Source organism: Chionomys nivalis, chromosome 14 (assembly GCF_950005125.1).
Source record: "Chionomys nivalis chromosome 14, mChiNiv1.1, whole genome shotgun sequence".
Classification (NCBI taxonomy): Eukaryota; Metazoa; Chordata; class Mammalia; order Rodentia; family Cricetidae; genus Chionomys; species Chionomys nivalis.
Window position 1 is genome coordinate 69,407,606 of NC_080099.1, and position 18,212 is coordinate 69,425,817.

Here is an 18,212-nt window from a genome sequence, read left to right on the forward strand (position 1 = left end):
CTATAATTACCAAATAAAGTTATGGTGGTTTGAAAGAAAATGGCCACCATTAGGGTGTTGCACCATTAGGACATGTGACCTTGTTGGAAAAAGTGTGTCACTGGGGGGCAGCCTTTGAGGTCTCAAATGCTCAAGCCAAGTCTAGTGTGGCATTCTTTTCCTGCTGCCTGCTGATCAGGATACAGAATTCTCATCTTCTCCAGCATCATGTCGGCTTACACACCACGCATCCCACCATGATAATGGACTAGACCTCTGAACTAAGCAGCTCCAGTGAAATGTTTTCCTTTATAAGAGTTGCCATGACCATGCTGTCTCTTCACAGTAATAGAAACCCTAAAACAAAAGTTAGACTGAAAAATGAAATGCCTTATTGTTTAAAGGCACAAAAGACAAAAAACAACAACAACAAAAAACAGCAACAAATAAACACACCCACATTTTTAAATAGCTATTTGTATAGTAGGTAAATGTTGCTTAAACATTTTTAATAGAAGACTCATTTATAAATCAATTTATAGAAGATCAAAAAATCAAAGATCAATGTTTATTACAACTTTAACTATAAATAACTAAAAAAAAAACCAAAAAACCAAAAAACCAAAGGTCATCTGCTCTGCTTTGACTCAAACATCTAGGTCCTCTGTTCCTTGCCCTTTGGAGAAAACACTGCGTTGTAAGGCTGCCGTCTTTTGGGACGAGGGCAAAGATCAAGATCTTCCTTGATGTAACCTGAAAAACAAATGATGAATTTAGAACAGTGCATTATTAACATGCATTTCTTTTAGCACAGATGAGCATGGTGGCTGTTTGTAATCCCAGCACTGAGTTCAAAGCCAGTCTGGGCTTCATGGGACCCTATCTTAAAACACAAAACTAATCCAAACAACGAAAATAATAGCATTCTTCAATATATATTCACTATACATCATTAATGCCTGAGTACTTCTGAGTTTTAGCTTTGTGATGGTGGTGAATGATTTTATCAAGTCTACTCATTCATCCAAACGTTTATAAAATGCTTCCTGTTTACCACCTCAGAGTTCTCATGTTCCTTAAAGTACTTCTACTACACTGACTTTCCAGGTGAAGGTGGAGACCTGCGGAAAACACATCACTTACTAAAGTTGACAAAACCAGAAGAGTATGAGAACCACGCCCTCGTTCTGCCCAGCTATCTGCGTTCTCGGGAGTTTCTCTAAATTGCCCCTATAGGTTTGTATATGGGGCCACAATGCTAAACCCAAACTCTGCTATTATTACAAATTCCAGGTGATTCTCCTCAAAGTTTTTTGTGGTAGTTATTCCATTCAGTGAGACACCTCTATGTTCTCCATACCATTCAGATTCTCCCCAGGAATTGCCAATCATGTAATTTTCAATGGAGGACGGTGCTCTGGGCCAGGCTAACAGGGCAAACAACCAATGTAGCCACCTTATCTGATTCTATGCAATGACCAGGAGAAACAATGTCAATGACCTTGTGTATTTCTTTCTTACAGTTAAATATACAAAGTTTCTCTGAAATTACATCCTTTTTCATGAAAACTCAGTATACCCAAATTTTCTTAGCACCGTGCTATCAGTGACAGTAAGGAACAAAAATTACTATTTAAAAATTTAAAATCTAGCTTTGATGATGCATATTAAATATAACTGTCAAATTTGAAGGAACTGGGGGCATGCCAACATTCTAACCTTTGTAAGATTTATTTACTTAAAATTCATCTCGACAGGATGAATCTGAATGACAAAGCTCATAATACACAGTCCCATTAAGGACATTATAAGCAATGTCTAATCCCAAATAAATTAACACAGCAGTGGAAAATCTTTCCAACTCAGAAATTCACTTGCATGTTGCAGGATCAGCACCTAATGTGCAGCACAAGACAGAGTTAGAGAGAAAAGGGTTAATATTCAGACTTAAAAAAAATCTAAAATACTAAAATCTATAACCCTACCCCTTTCCAGACATGTCTGAGTAGAAGGAAAACCAACTTCCCAGAAATTCTCTGGTGTGCTGGGTGGAATGTAGCGAAATCGGTGTCGGGAGCAGGAAGCCAACTTCTTTTCTCTTTCTTCCGCTGGCATATCTGCATAGTACTAACAACAACAGGGAATAATAAACAGTGCTATGTTTACTGATCACAAACTAGAAACTAAAAAGCTATTTGTTTTAAACATTCTAAGGAAATAATACTGATATTGTAATAATGATATTAAGATAGTGCTTGATTCACAAACGAGGAAAGGAGCTTGTATCACAGCGTCAATCAACACAGCCTTCCTTTATCAGTAAATGTTTGTGCTAACAGTCGCCAACCCTGGCACACTGACACTGAGCTACCCCTGGACCTGCAGTAAGCTGAGAAGATGCTGAAAGGTACTGGCATGATTTAACTTCTATTCTAAAAGATCATTAGGAAAAAAATCACAAAAGACTAGTATGGGAAGTCCTATGTGTTGTTTTTATTGGTTAATAAAGAAGCTGCTTTTGGCCCAATGGCTTAACAGAATATAGCCAGGCTGGAAATATGTATGTATGTATGTATGTATGTATGTATGTATGTATGTATGTATCTATCTATCTATCTATCTATCTATCTATCTATCTATCTATCTATCTATCTATAGAGAGAGATATAGAAAGTAGGTGGAATGGGTGAGAAGCCATGTAGTCCTGCCAGAGACAGGCAGGATAGAATTTTACCCAGTAAGCCACAACCATGTGGCAATACACAGATTAATAGAAATGGGTTAATGCAAGACATGACAGCTAGCTAGCAATACAGTTAAGTAGACTGGCCAAATAGTATTGCAAATAATATAGTTTCTGTGTGATTATTTCAAGTCTGGGCAGCGGGGAACAAATGAATGGCCTCCAACTACAAAAGACCATCGTGTTTAATAAGAGGTAAGAACATAAAGGAAGACTACAGAGGTGAGCAGTATGAGGACTGTCTTTTTGCTTATGTTCGAAAAGGTGAAGTGTATTAAGAAAGGCAGAGTACTTAACAGTCCAGGGTAAGACAGTGCCTCGGTATGTTCCAGGTGTTGGTAGTAGAGAGAGTAAGTAAAGGGGAATTTTATGAAGGTAGAATCTGTGGGACTTAACGAAAGATAAGTTATTCATATATGCAAGAAGTATAGTAACTAGAATCTTCTCCTCGAAACCAAAATTAGAAAACAAAATCAAACCAGACATATAAGAGACTGAGTCCTAAAGTATAGGAATCAAATGTAGAAAACACATTTGTTTTTACAAGGTGAGATTTGTGGTTACTACCATACTCTTTTACCATACATTTGGAATAGACATTGGGATAGACTTCCAAATAGTAAGCTACAACTTACATTTAAGTACATGGGAGTTGTACCTTTATTTATTCTTCCTATTTAAAAAACTCTCAGTAAACAGCTAGCAGGAATATATAAAATTTCTGATAATTAGCAGCAAAGGAACTGAATACTGAGGAGGAAAACAGATCAACACTGTGCTATGAAAACTAGCAAATGGTTTTATTTGTACTGATGTGCTGCTTAATTTTATCAACTTGACACAGGTAGTTGATAAGCGTTCTCCTGGGAAGAGGAACCTCAACTGTGGAAATGTCTCCATCAGACACCTGTAGGCAAATCTGTGGAGCATTTTCATGATTAATTGCTGATGTGTGAGGGCACAGCACATTGTGTCTCTCTTCGAAAAGACTGGGACTTTTAAAGTTATTTATATTTTATTATGTTATTATGTTTAATGTGCCATCTTGGCTATGGTTGTGGCTTAGCAGTCATGTGTTTGTGTGTCAAACTGACATAGTATGGTCAGTTATACTGTTGGTTTGTGTGTCAACCAGAAACAAGCTGGAGTAATCAGAGAGGAACAAGTCTCAGTTGAGGAAGTGCCCCATGAGATCCAGCTTGCACTTATGACCTATAAAATCAAATTCAAAAGAAGTGTTTACATCAGTACTTACAATTTCACACTCTTTACATGTGTGCCCAAGCAATTTCCTTCTCTCTTCTTTTTTCCGAACTACCTCAATATGAGGGAAATTCTGTATGTTACTTTCTCTGGAGGGAAAAGGAATTTAAAGTTAACCTATTTGTTACTAGAAGATTTCTGGTTTAAAATCTGAATTAAAAAAAAAAAAGAAGAACTCAGAAGAGAAAAACCCCCAAACACTCATTCTATTTTAAATGTTCTGTGTATTATGAAAACAAAAGATTCTTTTCAAGTATTTATTAAAGGCCTACTATTGGTAAGTATTTTAGACTAATCTTAAGTCAGCACACAAAGTATGTTTCACTGTGTCATTTCATGCATGATTTCTTACTTGTTCCCGTCCTCTACTGCTCTCGTCCATCCCTTCTTTTCTCTATGCTCACTGGCCCGTTCTCTGTCAAGTGCCCCCTTCTGCTATCCTGCCACAGGTGGTCCACCCTCTCTTTCCCCTACCCCTTAAGACTCTCCTCTTAATGGTTCCCTTCTGAGTTTAATGACTTGCATAAAGACATACAAATTTATATCTTTATGAAGCCAACTACTGAAAGAGTTATCAAATTATATATATAATTATAAATATCAAATTACATGCATATATATATAAAATTATATATATATATATATGTTGTTTCTAATAGAAACACTCTCAGTGAATTTAAATACTCTGAAACATAAAAGGTGATTTTTAAAATGATTTCTTGGGGACACACCTACTCTTCTTGATTGGAATCTCATGTCCCTTTAACTGGAAAGAATTTTTCTTCAAAACAAATTTTAGCTATTCTGTTTCCAACTACACTGAGTAAGAGGTCCCTTCTGTACTCTAACTTTAAACCCTCAACTCTGTAGTAATCCATGAATTAAAAGAGGGAGAGCAAGAAGGGTAGATAAAATTTTGCTACACAATATTTTTGTCAAAGAATTTATGAAATCTAGGCATATGTAGAATCTATTTTTGCCATATCCTGCCCTCTGAGCATAATACATGTAGCAGGTACTCACTAGATGACTGGCCAAGGCAGATTCAAGGAGAGCATCACTTAAAAGGCTGTAAGCTTTGTGTCCCTGACCAGACCTGATGTATAATACTGCCAACTTGACAGAATCTAGAGTCACTTAGGAGACAGTCTCTAGGCACACCTATGAAGGACTATCTACATTAGGTTGCCTCTGGGCATGCCCAGGAGTGCTGATTAGCTGAGATAAAGACCCATCTTAGCTGTGGGGGATACCATTCCATGGACTGGAGGAAGAGAGCTGAGCACCAGCATTCATGGCTCTCTGCTTCCCAACTGGGGATACAGGAAGACAAGCTGCCTCAAGTCCTGCTGCTGTGACCTCCCAACCGTGACGCAAGAGATCTTACAACTGTGAGCCAAAAGAAACTCTTCCTTCCTCATGTTGCTTTTGCTAGGTATTTATCAGAGCAATGAGACAAGTACACCAGGGTCTTCTAGACTTCTCAGCAGGAGAAGCACAAGACCCCGATACCTTTACCATCCCTCCACCTTTATCCACTTCCTGTTTCCTTAGCTACCCAACAGCTTCAGAAATAAAGCTACTCTTACTTCAGGAAACACTGAGACCACACCCTGTAATATCGTATTAATCTAGGACTGTCTCGAAGACACAGAACAAATCTCTTCATTCACTGCATGAATGAAGGTGCACTAGCCTCGCAGTGAATGAAACAAGGGTTTACTGCTAGAGCACAAGCCACGACAGTCACATGACAGCTAAAAAAAGACAGTCATTATTACAATTTTCAGGATATACAACTAAAGGAAAACTAATAAAGCAGAAAAACGCTATATTAACATCACTTGCTTACGTGTACCCAAATACACATGACACGTGTGCAAGCATTCACGCTTCCCATAGGGCTGGGTCTCCTGGAGCTGAAGCTGCAGGCAATTGTGAGCCACCTGACATGGCTGCTGGGAACCAAACTGACCTTGTGGAAGAGTGGTCAAGTGCTCTAAACTGCCCCAGCTAAGAACATCTTCCACCAGACATTTTACAGCTTCTATCATGGAAGCTATAAAAGGGGGTCTAGGCAACTGTTTGACCCAGGAGGCTTCTAACAGGTGAAAATGGGACAGTCTGTCTGTAGTAGTTCCTCATTTGCCTTCGCCTCCATGTGTGAAGTTCTCTGTATGAAGTACAATGGAATCCTGCACCACCATGCTCCATCTTGCCCTCGGGTGAACGGCCCCTTAATACAGTGTATCTGATCTGTGTATACCACCCACCACAGTCGTTTCCGGTATCAGACTGGCCACAGCGCTACTGTTTATTTGATAATGCCTCTCAAGCACAAAGACAGTGATGCTGACAATTTGGATATGTGAGGAAAATGCTTCTTTTTAATGGGGTGAAAGCGTTCACAGGCACAGGATACAATCTTGTGCATACAGGAGTCAGCACCGTCTTTTAGGACTGGAGGTCGTAAATGCAGTGTGTGATAAGAGGGACTGTTACTACAAACATGTCAAATACAATGGGTGCAAACACATCAGATGCTTAAATTTATGAACCTATGGTTACTGCCTTCTTACATTTTTTTTTGGGAATTCTAGGGTTCCATTTCTTTGGGGAAGTGGCACATAAAGGAAAATAATTAAACATTTAATGACAAAATGTCAAGTTAGTGCTTTTGGACTCATAGGAATCAATAAAAACTCATTTTAGGCCGGGTGTGGTGGTTGGGCCTTTGATCCCAACACTAGAGACAAAGGCGGACAGATCTCTGTGAGTGTAAGAATAGTCTAGTCTACCAAAGTGAGTTTCAGGTGTTGGGGCTGTGAACCCCCGGGCCCTGAATTTCCTGTAGACAACTTGTTATGCTTGTAGCTGCTCTGAGCAAAACAACTTGTTTTCCTGTGTTTGCAGCTGCTCTGAGCAGAGACCCTCAGGAATCTATATAAGCTGTCCCTGAACACAATAAAGGGGGTATTCTTGTTTCAAGGATGACCCGTGTCCCCATGTCTCTGTCTCTCTGTGTGTGTGTGTGTATGTTTAAAATCTCCAGCCCTTTTCCCAGCTAGCGTCCAGTCCTGTCCAGTAGTGCAGGTGGTAGGCTACAGGCGTAGTACCATAGTACACGTAGTACAGGCACTACAGGACCGTAGTACCATAGTACACGTAGTACAGGCACTACAGGACCGTAGTACATGTAGTACAGGCACTACAGGCATAGTACCATAGTACATTTAGTACAGGCACTACAGGACCATAGTACACGTAGTACAGGCACTACAGGACCGTAGTACCATAGTACACGTAGTACAGGCACTACAGGACCGTAGTACATGTAGTAGCACGAATGCTACATCAGGCCAGCCAGTATTATACACTTAAATCATACCATGAAATCCTGCCCTTAAAAAACAATTAATTAAAAATTTTGGCTTTTAGATTACTAAAGTACTCAACAGAAATGAAAGTTGAAGAGTGACTTTATTTTGGGCTGAAGAGAAGGCCTAACAGGTGAGGGCACTTGCTACCAAACCTGACCTGAGTCTGATCTCTGTGACCTGTATGGCAGGAGGGGAACCCCTCCTCCTCCAAGATGTCCTCTCATTCCCATACATCAGCTGTGGCATGTTCATGCCCTGCCCTAGCAATACATAAATAAGTGTAATTAAAAAGAATAACTTTCGAAGTGTTTGAGAATTACATAAAAAAAGCATAGTTTTTTACAATAAGTATTAAGTCCTAAATTTACTTAATAATTTATTTTTATTTTATGTGCATTGATGTTTTGCCCACATGTATATCAGATCCCCTGGAGCTGGAGTTACTGACAGTTGTGAGCTGCCATGTAGGTGCTGGGAATTGAACCCGGGTCCTCTTGAAGAGCAGTCAGTGTTCTTAACTGCCGAGCTTTCTCTCCTGCCCTCCTAAATTTACTTAAAAAAAAAAAAAGCCAAATAGACCATTAACTGAAAGTCACAGAATTTACAATCTTTGTGAAAAAGGCAGAAAGTAGCAAAGTTCAAAATTAAGAAGCTGAAATTTTTGTTCCAAAGGTTCAAAAATCCTCAAAAATGAAGCATGGCAGCCACAGCTCGTGACCTAAAGTCTTAAACATGTGAAAGAGAACATAGTTCAACAGTTTCCAAAGTTCAAAATGAAATAGACTAAAAATAAGGTATTTGTTACAATAAAAGAAACTATTTCTACTGTTGAAAATGAGTGGTAGTGGTAAAAATTTCCTTCTGTGTACAATTTGTATTTTTATCTTCCAGTCTCTTTGTTTACAAGTATAAAGTAAATGGCACTGTGTGTGTTGTGTAGGTGTGGGTATATGCATGTTGCCCATGAGGGCACATGTAGAAATCAAAGGCGGACATCAGGATGCCTTCAATCGCTCCCCCCATTTTTTATTACTTCTCTGAGAATTTCATTCAATATATTTTGATCAAATCTGAGTGGCCCTCTTACCCCCTCAGCCTCCCTCATTTTTTGAGACAGGGTCTCCAACTGAACCTTAGCTATTTTTGTTAGACAGGCTAGCCAAAAGCCCCTGGACCCACCTGTCTCTACTGGCCAGTGCTGGGGTAAATGATGGGCATGAGGTACCCGGCTTTTATCATCTTAGGTCCTTGTGCCTGTCAGGCAGAGACTGTACCACTGGGCCATATTCCCACACTCCCTGACCCGTAGTGATTTATTTATTTATTTATTTGTTTGTTTGTTTGTTTGTTTATTTTTGAGACAATGTCTCACTGTGTAGGCCATATTGGTTGCAAATGTGAATTGTTCTGCCTGTCTCCCAGTGCTGGTTTTAGAGATGTGAGCCTGGTTCTAAATGATTCTTTTATCTTCTTCTTCTTTTTAAACTATGTAGCTTTGAATGGCCTCAGTATCCTTGTAAATTATTTTATTTTAATCAAAGTAATCATTAAATATCTTACAGACTTGTAAAGTCAGCTCTACTGCACCTCTAAACACATGGGTGACACTGAGACCAACTTACCTCTCTTTATCTTTAAAATATGGTTCCACAAATGCTTTCTGCTTGACTCCATCTTGTTTATCACCATGTACTGTAAACAAAACAAGAATGTCACCAGATGTAGAACTTGATGAGAAATAATCAGCTTGCCTAGGGAAAGAAAACAACTATAGCATGCACCAAACTTCCCTTTATATTGATTTTCACATTTGAGTCCTGGGAGGCAATTCACTAATTTTTTTTTTTTAATCTACATTAAAGGTGATGATTATCTTGTCTCAGAGACACTAAACTAAAAATTGCAATTCAGGAAGTATTTAATTGATTGATTAATTTGGGTCCAGGCAGCCTCAAACTCAAGATATCCACCTATGTCTGCTTCCCAGTGCTGGGATTAAAGGTGCACACCACCACTTCTGGCACATGAAGTATTTAACTATCTAGATGTCTGCTGTTATTTGGCAGGAGATAGAAATAATATTTTAGTGTATCTCACTTACTTGACCTATTAATTTGTATAATGCATCTTTAAGACAGGTTATGATTCAAAAAGATAGAGATTAAAGATTTCATCAGAAAATTGATGATAAAACTGAAAAATATCCATCACTTGCAACTTTGCTGTTATTACTTTGTTTCTCATGTGCAGGGATGTTCTCATTTCTCTTCAACTCCCTCTCCCAACACCAATTTGAGGTTTTTCACCAAATAGCTTGTTTTAGAACTACATACTAAAAAATTTTACAATTTACTTTATCACTTTTATTTTTCCAGCTTAGCAAACTGGAGGTTTATCTATGTTGTTTTGATGTATTTACTTATTGGTGGACATGTAGACTGTCTTCATTTTTAAGTGATTGCAGATGGCACTATTCTAAGTATACTTTTCGGTGCTACAATCATAACCCTATAAAAAATAAGCACAACTCTTTTGCATTTTTACTTTTCTTAGGGCATACATTCATAACTGAGTCAAACGGTGTGATAGGTATATATTTAATTCTGTACAAAACTGATGATGAAATTTATGAAAATGGTCTCTTTTCCTTACTTGTGTTAACTCCTGTCACCAACACACATGACTCCCGGCACTCCGCCCCCTTTCTAATATTTGGTTGTCAGTGTTTTTAATCACCCCAGGGAATGTGAATTCAACATTGATGCCCAAGAACACTGGATACTTGTTTCACGTGCTTACTAGTTATTCAATTAACTTTTCATTCAAGAACTTCTAGCTGAAAACATAATGTAATCAATCTAATTTGTTTTTAAAATAAGGCCATCCTGGTGTTCTATAGAAAATACAGGAGGCATACACTCAACAGGTGAAACAGCAATGCTTTAGAGCAGGACAGAGAGAAACAGTAAAGTATGCCCTGGACAGTACCTCCAAGGCTTCAGACGAGGCACAAAAGTGAGGTGAGAAATAAAGTCAAATATGACCCCCACTGCCCACTCCAACCTCTTGTTCCTAGGTTAAATCTCATCCTAGAACCAGCTTTGTGTGTCGTTCTAGATAAGGGAGACTCTACAGACAGCATCCACATGGTAGGCAAGCCATTATCACTACAGCAAATAATTCTTATCTACTTTTCATTAAGATTTTAATTTTTATTCTTCTATAATTTATTCTGACATTGTTAGAAGTTGACTCTCATAGAGTTTTGTTGGCATGACCTGTGTCTGTCACAAAACAATAATGCTTACAAATTATGTGACGTTTAATTTTGATGGTAATAAAAACAAAGTATGTGGGGCTGGAGAGATGACTCAGAGGTTAAGAGCACTGATTGCTCTTCTAAACGTCCTGAGTTCAATTCCCAGCAACCACATGGTGGCTCACAACATATATCTGGTGCCTTCTTCTAGCATGCAGGCATGCATACAGAACACTGTATACATATTAAATAAATCTTTAAAAAAGTGAACTATGTAAAAACTGATTTCCCACATTTCTACTTTTAGCTACTGGGTAGATGGATACTGAAATAATAATTATAAATTATTATAATTATAATAAAATAATGAAGCCTGGAGTGGCAGGGGAACACAAAAACTGGGGTAGAAAAAAGTTTTTTACTGGGCAGTTGGTATGTGCACCTTTAATCCTAGAACTTGGGAGGCAGAGGCAGGTGGATGTCTGAGTTTGAAGCTACACTGGTCTACAGAGCAAGTTCCAGGACAGCTAGGGCTACACAGAGGAACTGTCATGAGAAACCAAAAAACAAAACAAAAGAAAAACAAAACTTTCTGAGTTGACTGTACCTGGGTCTCAATACTTATAAAGATGCCATAGAGGACTCTAGGGAAAGGAGTACAGGAGTACACAAAACATTCTCCCTTTTCAGAGCAGAAGAAGCTCCTTCCCTCTCTCTCATGTCCAGAGCACCATGTCAGTCTCCTTTGCTACTTCTGTTCATCTGTGCTTGGTCTCCTTCTCCCCATCCTGGATTTTTTAAATTGTACTTACTCATTTAATGTGCATAAATGTTTGTGGTGCCATAATGTCTATGGAGGTTACAGAACAAATCCTGGGACTTGGTTCTCTCTTCTACCATGTAGATCCCAAGGATGCAACTCAGTAGTCAGGGGTGACAAATAGGTGCCTTTACTCACTGAGCCATTTAACGTGGTCCCCTTTGCTCTCTAAGTTGCTCTATCCCTTGGGCTGGAGGGATGACACAGCCTAAGGGATATAGCAACTTAGAGAGCAGGACCACAACCAAAACCGTTAGCTGTTATATACCAGAGGTTAGAAACCCGAAATGCTTTTCTGCTTTACTTATTTTCAACACCTCGGTGATCTTACTCAGTGTTACACTTTATGGAGTACCTACTTTCTGTTAATTTCCTGTCCTCAAATTATCTTTGTACTCTGGATTTCTTGCTTAAAGTCTACACACACTAACTGACTACTAACAGACCCATTAGAATGTCTAGTAAATATAAATCTGTCAGAATGAACTTTTGATATTGTTCCTCAAACTCAGTTTTACCTATGAAGAAAATCAGCTAGAACTTTGGTATGGGAGTTGTGAAAATGAAAAGCTAAACTCTAAAAGTTATGCCTGCGGTTGAAAAAATAAGAATTTAGTTGACAGGAAAGACATGGAACTTGGGTTAGACATGATGGTTTAAATTGCTGATATACAAATGTATATAACAACTATTCACAAATGCAGGACTGGGAATCATTAGAAGTCAAACCTAGAAATACAGCTTGGGACTAGTTTTAAGTAATGACTAAAAAAGCTGTAGGCAAAAATGCTATCTATGTGAGGGGGAAAGTCTTAGGGAAACTCTGGGAATGGAAGCTCTAGAAACCAAACAATCCAAAGAGTAAAGAGAAGAAATTGTGAGATGGCCAGTGTTTAAATGTCAACTTAGCAATAATTTTAAGTTGAAATTGCCATTATCTTCTTAAGAATTTCAAGAAGATGGAGTATTCTTTACTATCACACTATCTAAAGAACACAAAGAATATTAAGTATTTTCTCTGAATAGAGAGTGCTCACAGCAGAAAACAGGTCTAAATTCTCTGTGAATCTTTTTCCTACTGCATTACAATTATTTATAAAATCAACAATTATAAAATTAAATTCTCACATTTTAATATATGTAAACTTTTTAATATATTTATAAATATGTATAAAATATTAAAAAATATATAAATATACACCAGGCAGTGGTGGCACAGGCCTTCAATTTCAGCACTTGGGAGTCAGAGACAGGTGGATCTCTGTGAGGTCAAGGCTAGCCTGGTCTACAAAGCGAGTTCCAGGACAAGCTCCAAAGCTACAGAGAAATCCTGTCTCAAAAAACCAATATACATACATACATACATACATACGTTTATGGATGCAAAAAACTTTATACTACTGAACCGAGACTAACCAGCAGTGGCCTCCAGAAATTATCTGACCACCAGAGCCTCAGTCTCAGCCCCACCAACACCAGGAGGAACGACTATATAAGCCTTGGGTCTGTAGGCACCTGGAGGAATGATCACCTAAGGCTCTCGTCTGCCTACACAAGAAGGAGCATTCAACGGAGCCACAGTCCCCAACTTGTGGAGGAAAAGGGACCCCACCTGAAACACAGGCTCCACCTGTCCGACTGGAGGAAGAGATGGGTAGACAAAAGGGTAAGAATACAGTCAACAACATAAAGAGCAAAACAGTACCGCCAGAAACTAGTGGTTCCACAACAGTAAGACCTGAACATCCCAACACAGATGAATCAGAAGAAAATGACCTTAAAAATAACTTTATGAAGATGACTAAGGCCCTTAAAAAGTAAATAAAAAATTCCCTTAAAGACAACCAAAAAATTTGAAAAAAAAAATCAACAAATTCCTTAAAGAAAACCAAGAAAAAGCAATCAAACAGATGAAAGATATGCTTCAAAACTGAAAAGTGAAATAGAGGCAATTAAAAAAAAAAATAACAACCCACAAACTGAGGGAAATCTGGAAATGGAAAATCTTGGTAAACAATCAGGAACTACAGATGCAAGCATAATCAACAGAATCCATGAGATGGAAGAGAGAATCTAAGGCATTGAAGATATGATAGAGGAAATAGATTCATTGGTCAAAGAAAATGTTAAATATAACAAATTCTTAACACAAAATATCCAGGAAATCTGGGACACTCGAAAAGGCCGAACCTAAGACTAATAGAAATTGAAGAAGTCCAGCTCAAAGGCACAGAAAATATACTCAAGAAAATCATAGAAGAAAACTTTCCCGACCTGAAAAAGGACATGCCTATGAAAATACATGAAGCTTACAAGAACACCAAACAGAGTGTATCAAAAAAGAAAGTCCCTTCACCACATAATAATCAAAACATTAAACATACAGAATAAAGAAAGAATATTATGAGCTAGAAAGGAAAAGGGCCAGGAAACATATAATGGCTACCTATCAGAATTATACTCAACTTCTCAATAGAAACAAGGAAAGCCAGAAGATCCTGGTTAAGTGTTATGCAAACATTAAGAGATCACGGATGCCAGCCTAGACTACTATATTCAGCAAAGCTTTCAATCAACATAGATAGAGAAAACAAAATATTCCATGACAAAACCAGATTTAATCAATACCTATCCACAAATCTAGCCCTATAAAATGTACTAGAAGGAAAACTTCAACCCAAGAAAGTTAGCTATACCACAAAAACACAGGCAATAGATAATCTCACACCAGCAAATCCCAAAGAAGAGAAACACACATCACCATCACCACCACCAAAAGAAAAAAAAAAAGGAAATAACAATCACTGGTCATGAATATCCTTTAATATCAATGGACTCAATTCATCTATAAAGAGACACAGGCTAACAGACTGGATACAAAAACAAAATCCATCCTTCTGCTGCATATAAGAAACACACCTCAACTACAAAGACAGACATCACCTCAAGAGTAAAAGGCTGGGAAAGATTACACAATCAAATGGACCTAAGAAACAAGCTAGTGTAGGTATTCCACTACCTAACAAAATAGAGTTCAAACTAAAATTAGTCAAAAGAGATTACAGGAAAAATCCATTAAGATGAAGTCTAAATTCTGAAGTCTCAAATACAAGGACACCCACATTTGGAGGAGGAACATTACTAAAGCTTAAATCACACATCAACATCCACATACTAATAGTGGGAGACTTCAACACCCCACTTGCACCATTGGACAGGTCTGCCAGACAGACTTAACAGAGAAATAGAGAATCTAATAGATGTTATGACTCAAACGGGCTTAACAGACATCTACAGAACATTTCACCCAAACACAGAAGAATATACCTTCTTAGCACATTATAGATCCTTCTCCAAAACTGATCATATACTCGGTAACAAAGTCTATCTCAATAAGTACAAAATAAATTGGAATAAATCCCTGTGTCATATTGGACCATCACGGCTTAAAGTCAGAATTCAACAACAATACTAACTACAGAAAGTCTACAAACTCATGGAAACTGAACAATGCTTAGCTGAATCACCCCTGGGTCAAGGAAGAAATAAATTAAAGACTTCCTAGAATTCAATGAAAATGAAGGCACAACATATCTAAACCTATGGGACCCTATGAAAGTAGTGCTAAGAGGAAAGTTCATACCACTAAGTGTCTACATAAAGAAGCTGGAAAAGTCTCACACTAGTAACTTATCAGCACATCTGAAAGCTCTAGATCAAAAAGAAGCAAACTCACCCAGGAGGACTAGATGGCAGGAAATAATTCAATTGAGGATTGTAATCAATAAAATAGAAACAAAGAAAATAATACAAAGAATCAAAGAAACAAAGAGTTGGTTCTTCCAGAAAATCAACAAGATAGACAAACCCTATCCAAACTAAGCAAAAGGCAGAGAGAGAATATCCAAAATCAGAAATGAAAACGGGGACATAACTACAGACACTGAGGAAACCCAAAGAATCATTAGGTCATACTTTGAAAACCTGTATTCCACAAAATTGGAAAATCTAAAAGAAATGGACAATTTTCTGGATAGGTTCCATATATCAAAACTAAATCAGGACCAGAAAAACAATTTAAATAGACCTAAGGAAACAGAAGCAGTCATAAAAAGTCTCCCAACCAAAAAAGCCCGGGGCTTTCAGCTCAGACTTCTACCAGAACTTCAAAGAAAAGCTAATACCTATATCCTTCAAACTGTTCCACACAACAGAAACAGAAGGAACACTACCACTTTTTACAAGGTTACAGTTACCCTGATACTCAAACCATACAAAGACACAACTAAGAAAGAGAATTACAGAGCAATGTCCCTCATGAACATTGATGCAAAAATATTAAATAAAATACTTGCGAACCAAATCCAGGAACACATCAACCATAACCAAGTAGGCTTCATCCCAGAGATGCAGGGATGGTTCAACATACGAAAATCTTTCAATGAAATCCACCATATAAACAAACTGAAAGAAAAAAACCCAACATGATCATCTGAAAAAGTCTTCAACAAAATTCATGCTAAAGGTCTTGGAAAGAGCAGGGATACAAGGAACATACCTAAACATAATAAAGGCAATATACAGCAAACCAACAGCCAGCATCAAACTAAATGGAGAGAAACTCAATCCTACTGAAATCAAGAACAAGACAATGCTTCTACTCTCTCCATCTCTATTCAATATAATAGTTTAAGTTCTAGCGAGCTAGAGCAATAAGACAACAAAAGGAGATCAAGAGGCTACAAATCGGAAAGATTCACTTTCACTATTTGCTCATAATATGATAGTATACATAAGTGACTCCAAAAATTCCACCAGGAAACTCCTACAACTGTAAACACCTTCAGTAATGTAGCAAGATACAAGATTAACTTAAAAACAAAGAGTAGCTCTCCTATATACAGATGATAAACGGGCTGAAAAAGAAATCAGAGAAACATCACCCTTTAAAATAGCCACAAATAACATAAAATATCACGGGGTAACTTTAACCAAACAAACAAGTGAAATATCTGTATAACAAGAACGTTAAATCTTTGAAAAAAGAAATCGAAGAAGACACCAGACAATGGAAAGATCTCCCATGCTCTTGACTAGGTAGAATTAACATAGCAAAAATGGCTATCTTTAAAAAAAAAAATCTACAGATTTAATGTAATGCCCATCAAAAATACCAGAAAAATTCTTCACAGACTCCAAAAGAATACTCAACATCATATGGAACAACAACAACAACAAAACAGGATAGCCAAAACAATCCTGTACAATAAAGGAACTTCTGGAGATATCATTTTACACCTGTAAGAATGGCCAAGATCAAAAACACTGATGACAGCTTATGCTGCAGAGGATGTGGAATAAGGGGAACACTCCTCCATTGCTTGTGGGAGTGCAAACTTATGCAGGCACTTTGGAAATCAGTATGGTGGTTTCTCAGAAAATTAGGAGAATCAATCTACCACAAGACCCAGCAATACTGCTCAATCATACCACAAGCACAAGCACTCAATGTTCACAGCAGCATTACTCATAATAACCAGAACTAGAAACAACCTAGATGCCCCTCAACTGAAGATCGAATAAGGAAAATGTGGTACATTTACACAATGGAGTACTACACAGAGGTAAAAAAGAATGACATCTTGAAATTTGCAGGAAAATGGATGGAACTACAAAAAACCATACTGAGTGAGGCAACCCAGACCCAGAAAGACAAATATACTATGTACTCACTCCTAAGTGGCTTTTAGACATAAAGCAAAGAATAAACCAGTCGACAACCCCAGAAATCCTAGACAACAAAGAAGACCTTAAGAGAGACATACATGGATCTGCCTAGGAAGGAGAAAAAGACAAGATCTTCTGAGTAAACTGGAAGCATGGGAGGCAGAGGGAGGGTGGAAGGGGAGAGGGGAGGAAGGAAAGGGAGTGGGAAAAATGTAAAGCTCAATTAAAAACAAATTTAAAAAAGGTGCTCAGCAGAAGGTATAGTTAAACATTCTCAACTTCTTTTTTGGAATATTTCCTTAGTTTGAAATTATTTCAAGCAAAAAAGTAACTGGGAGAGACAGCTCAAGTCTTTAAGAACACTGGCTACTCTTCCAGAGGACCCAGTTTTGAGTCCTAGCACCAACTTGGTGGTCCACAACCTTTTGTAATTCTAGTTCCAAGAGATCCACTACTATAACCTGACATCAGAGGGCACAAAATGCATACGTGGTACACAAACACACACACAGACAAAGCACCCATACACATAAAATTTTAAAAAATATCTGAAAAAAATTTATGTAAGAAACATGAAACTTTTGTTAATATTTCTAATCAATCCTCTATTAGCTTGATGAGTTAAGTGAACTCAGTATAATGGTAAAGATATAATTAAAGAGAAAGCATATTTACTATTTGGTTTCTTTGTGGCAGCAGACAATTCTTCCTCATCTGGTACCTGGGGAAAGTTATCTGTCAAACAGGATTCATATTCTTCATGTGCTGTCTGATCAAACATTTCTTCCATGCTATCATTCATTTTTATGTCTCCATCTATAAAAAAGGTATTGACTTAGCAGCTTTGGCCTTCTGTGAAGCCCAATGTGAATAGTAACAAAGATAAAGTAATGTAATACGGTCTATTCTGAACCAAGACGATTCTTACATGTGGACTGGAGGTTTCATCTTCAAGTGTTCTTGTAATAAATGAGCACAGTGAAGTGCTTATAGACATGTGTGTAAAATGTGACTCTAAGACTGTTAGCTTATGACACCTTG

The 18,212-nt window shown here is 37.8% G+C and overlaps 1 protein-coding gene across 1 annotated transcript in view; it reads right to left on the bottom strand.

The window, feature by feature from the left end:
• Positions 1-463: 463 nt before the first annotated feature.
• Positions 464-18,212, bottom strand: part of Rbbp8 (RB binding protein 8, endonuclease) — a 77,302-nt gene continuing 59,553 nt past the window's right edge. Inside the window, exons 15-19 of the mRNA XM_057788694.1 lie at positions 17,847-17,987; positions 8,988-9,057; positions 3,978-4,074; positions 1,965-2,106; positions 464-732 (exon numbers count right to left, since the gene is read on the bottom strand). Coding sequence (XP_057644677.1) covers positions 635-732; positions 1,965-2,106; positions 3,978-4,074; positions 8,988-9,057; positions 17,847-17,987 — 548 coding nt within the window. The 3' untranslated portion in view covers positions 464-634. The remainder of the gene's footprint in view (positions 733-1,964; positions 2,107-3,977; positions 4,075-8,987; positions 9,058-17,846; positions 17,988-18,212) is intronic.